The sequence below is a fragment of the Sinocyclocheilus rhinocerous genome, unplaced genomic scaffold (genome assembly GCF_001515625.1).
Source record: "Sinocyclocheilus rhinocerous isolate Xijiao unplaced genomic scaffold, SAMN03320098_v1.1 C36599747, whole genome shotgun sequence".
NCBI classification, from domain to species: Eukaryota; Metazoa; Chordata; class Actinopteri; order Cypriniformes; family Cyprinidae; genus Sinocyclocheilus; species Sinocyclocheilus rhinocerous.
The window spans coordinates 1-1359 of record NW_015783710.1 but is presented as its reverse complement, the minus strand read 5'-3'; the positions used below and the strand labels follow the sequence as shown (position 1 = coordinate 1359).

The 1359-nt window shown below is 37.6% G+C and overlaps 1 protein-coding gene across 1 annotated transcript; it reads right to left on the bottom strand.

Annotated features, from left to right (window-relative positions):
* Positions 1 to 506: 506 nt before the first annotated feature.
* LOC107736271 (zinc finger CCHC domain-containing protein 7-like) lies at positions 507 to 1098 on the bottom strand (the record flags this gene model as incomplete). Its single annotated transcript, XM_016547729.1, has 1 exon — positions 507 to 1098. A coding segment is annotated over exon 1 (562 nt), but the record flags the coding sequence as incomplete, so codon positions are not given.
* Positions 1099 to 1359: the final 261 nt, after the last annotated feature.

Here is a 1359-nt window from a genome sequence, read left to right as displayed (position 1 = left end):
ATTGACACTTAAGACTGGTTTTGTGGTCCAGGGTCACATATGTTCCACAAAAGAAATATAGTCATACATGTTTGGAATGACATGAGGATGAGTAAATAATGACAGAATTTTAATTTTTGTGTTAACTATCCCTATCCCTGAACTAAGGTGCACTCATTAAGTTTTTGTTTACATTTCGCTTACACTATGGAAATCCATTTTCATCTAAAATAGTTATTTGTGGTTGTAATTTAGACATATACAGTCACACTGTGAGATATAAAATTACATTAAAAATAAATAAAGTCTAAAATGTACAATAAACTTGGCACTGAAAAAAACTGAATCTGGACCATTTTAAACATTCTTTAGAATAATGTTTAATAATGTTTCTGTGTCTATTTAAAAAAATATTTTAACAGTTTCTTGTGTCTAAATTTAAATGCGGATGTGTAAAGCCTTAAGTAGGGAAAAATTACTGAGTGCACTTTTATAAAAATAACACTAAAATCAGGTAAAATCCTTACCTGGTAAGGAGAGGTTGAGCTGGATGCTCTGATCTCCATCCTGTTTGTCCCAGTCCACAATCATCCAGTTCTCCAGTCCATCCGAGTCTGAATCCAGATCCTCGGGTACAGGTACAGCAGGTACAGATTCAGAAGAGCTGTCGTCTGAATCAGAATCCAACACCACAATATCATCTGGGGAGCTCTTTCCTGCTTGAACTTGTGGTAGACAGGCTGAAAGTAACTTGCTGTTCCAGCGTTTGGATGATTGACCTTTCTTAGCACAGACGCTGTCATCTTCCTCTGTGTTGTCTGACACTGTGGTAGCATCTGGGCCAGAGTCAATCACAATAACATCTACAGGTGGAGCAGGAGGTGAGGTATTCTGCTGTGTTTGAGTCTGTGGTACTGATGACTGGACCTCTCTCGAGTCCTCACGGTCCTCCTGGATCTCAGCGCTGTAGTGCAGCTGGGAATAAAGCCGGAACTCCAGTTCACTGTCAGCGTCAGACAAACTGGAGTCTGCATCATCCCGGTACAGCTCGTCCTCATAGTCATCCTGCTCCTGATACCCTGAGAACATCTCAAGGAGAGCCCTAAACAGAGAACAGCCCAGCCATAAACATCATCATTCAGTGGCCATACAGATTACAGATTTTTTCAGTATATCACCCTGTCTATATCTGCACGGGCTCCACCACAAACAAACAAACAAAAAAATTATTATAATAAAATTAAATAATCATTTTTAACTTTTTTTTTTTTACATTTGTATATGCCAGCAAAACAGAAATGTATTAATAATAATGATAATAATAATAATAACAACAACAACAATAATTGCTCTCTGTTAGTTCATGTTAATTAATGCATT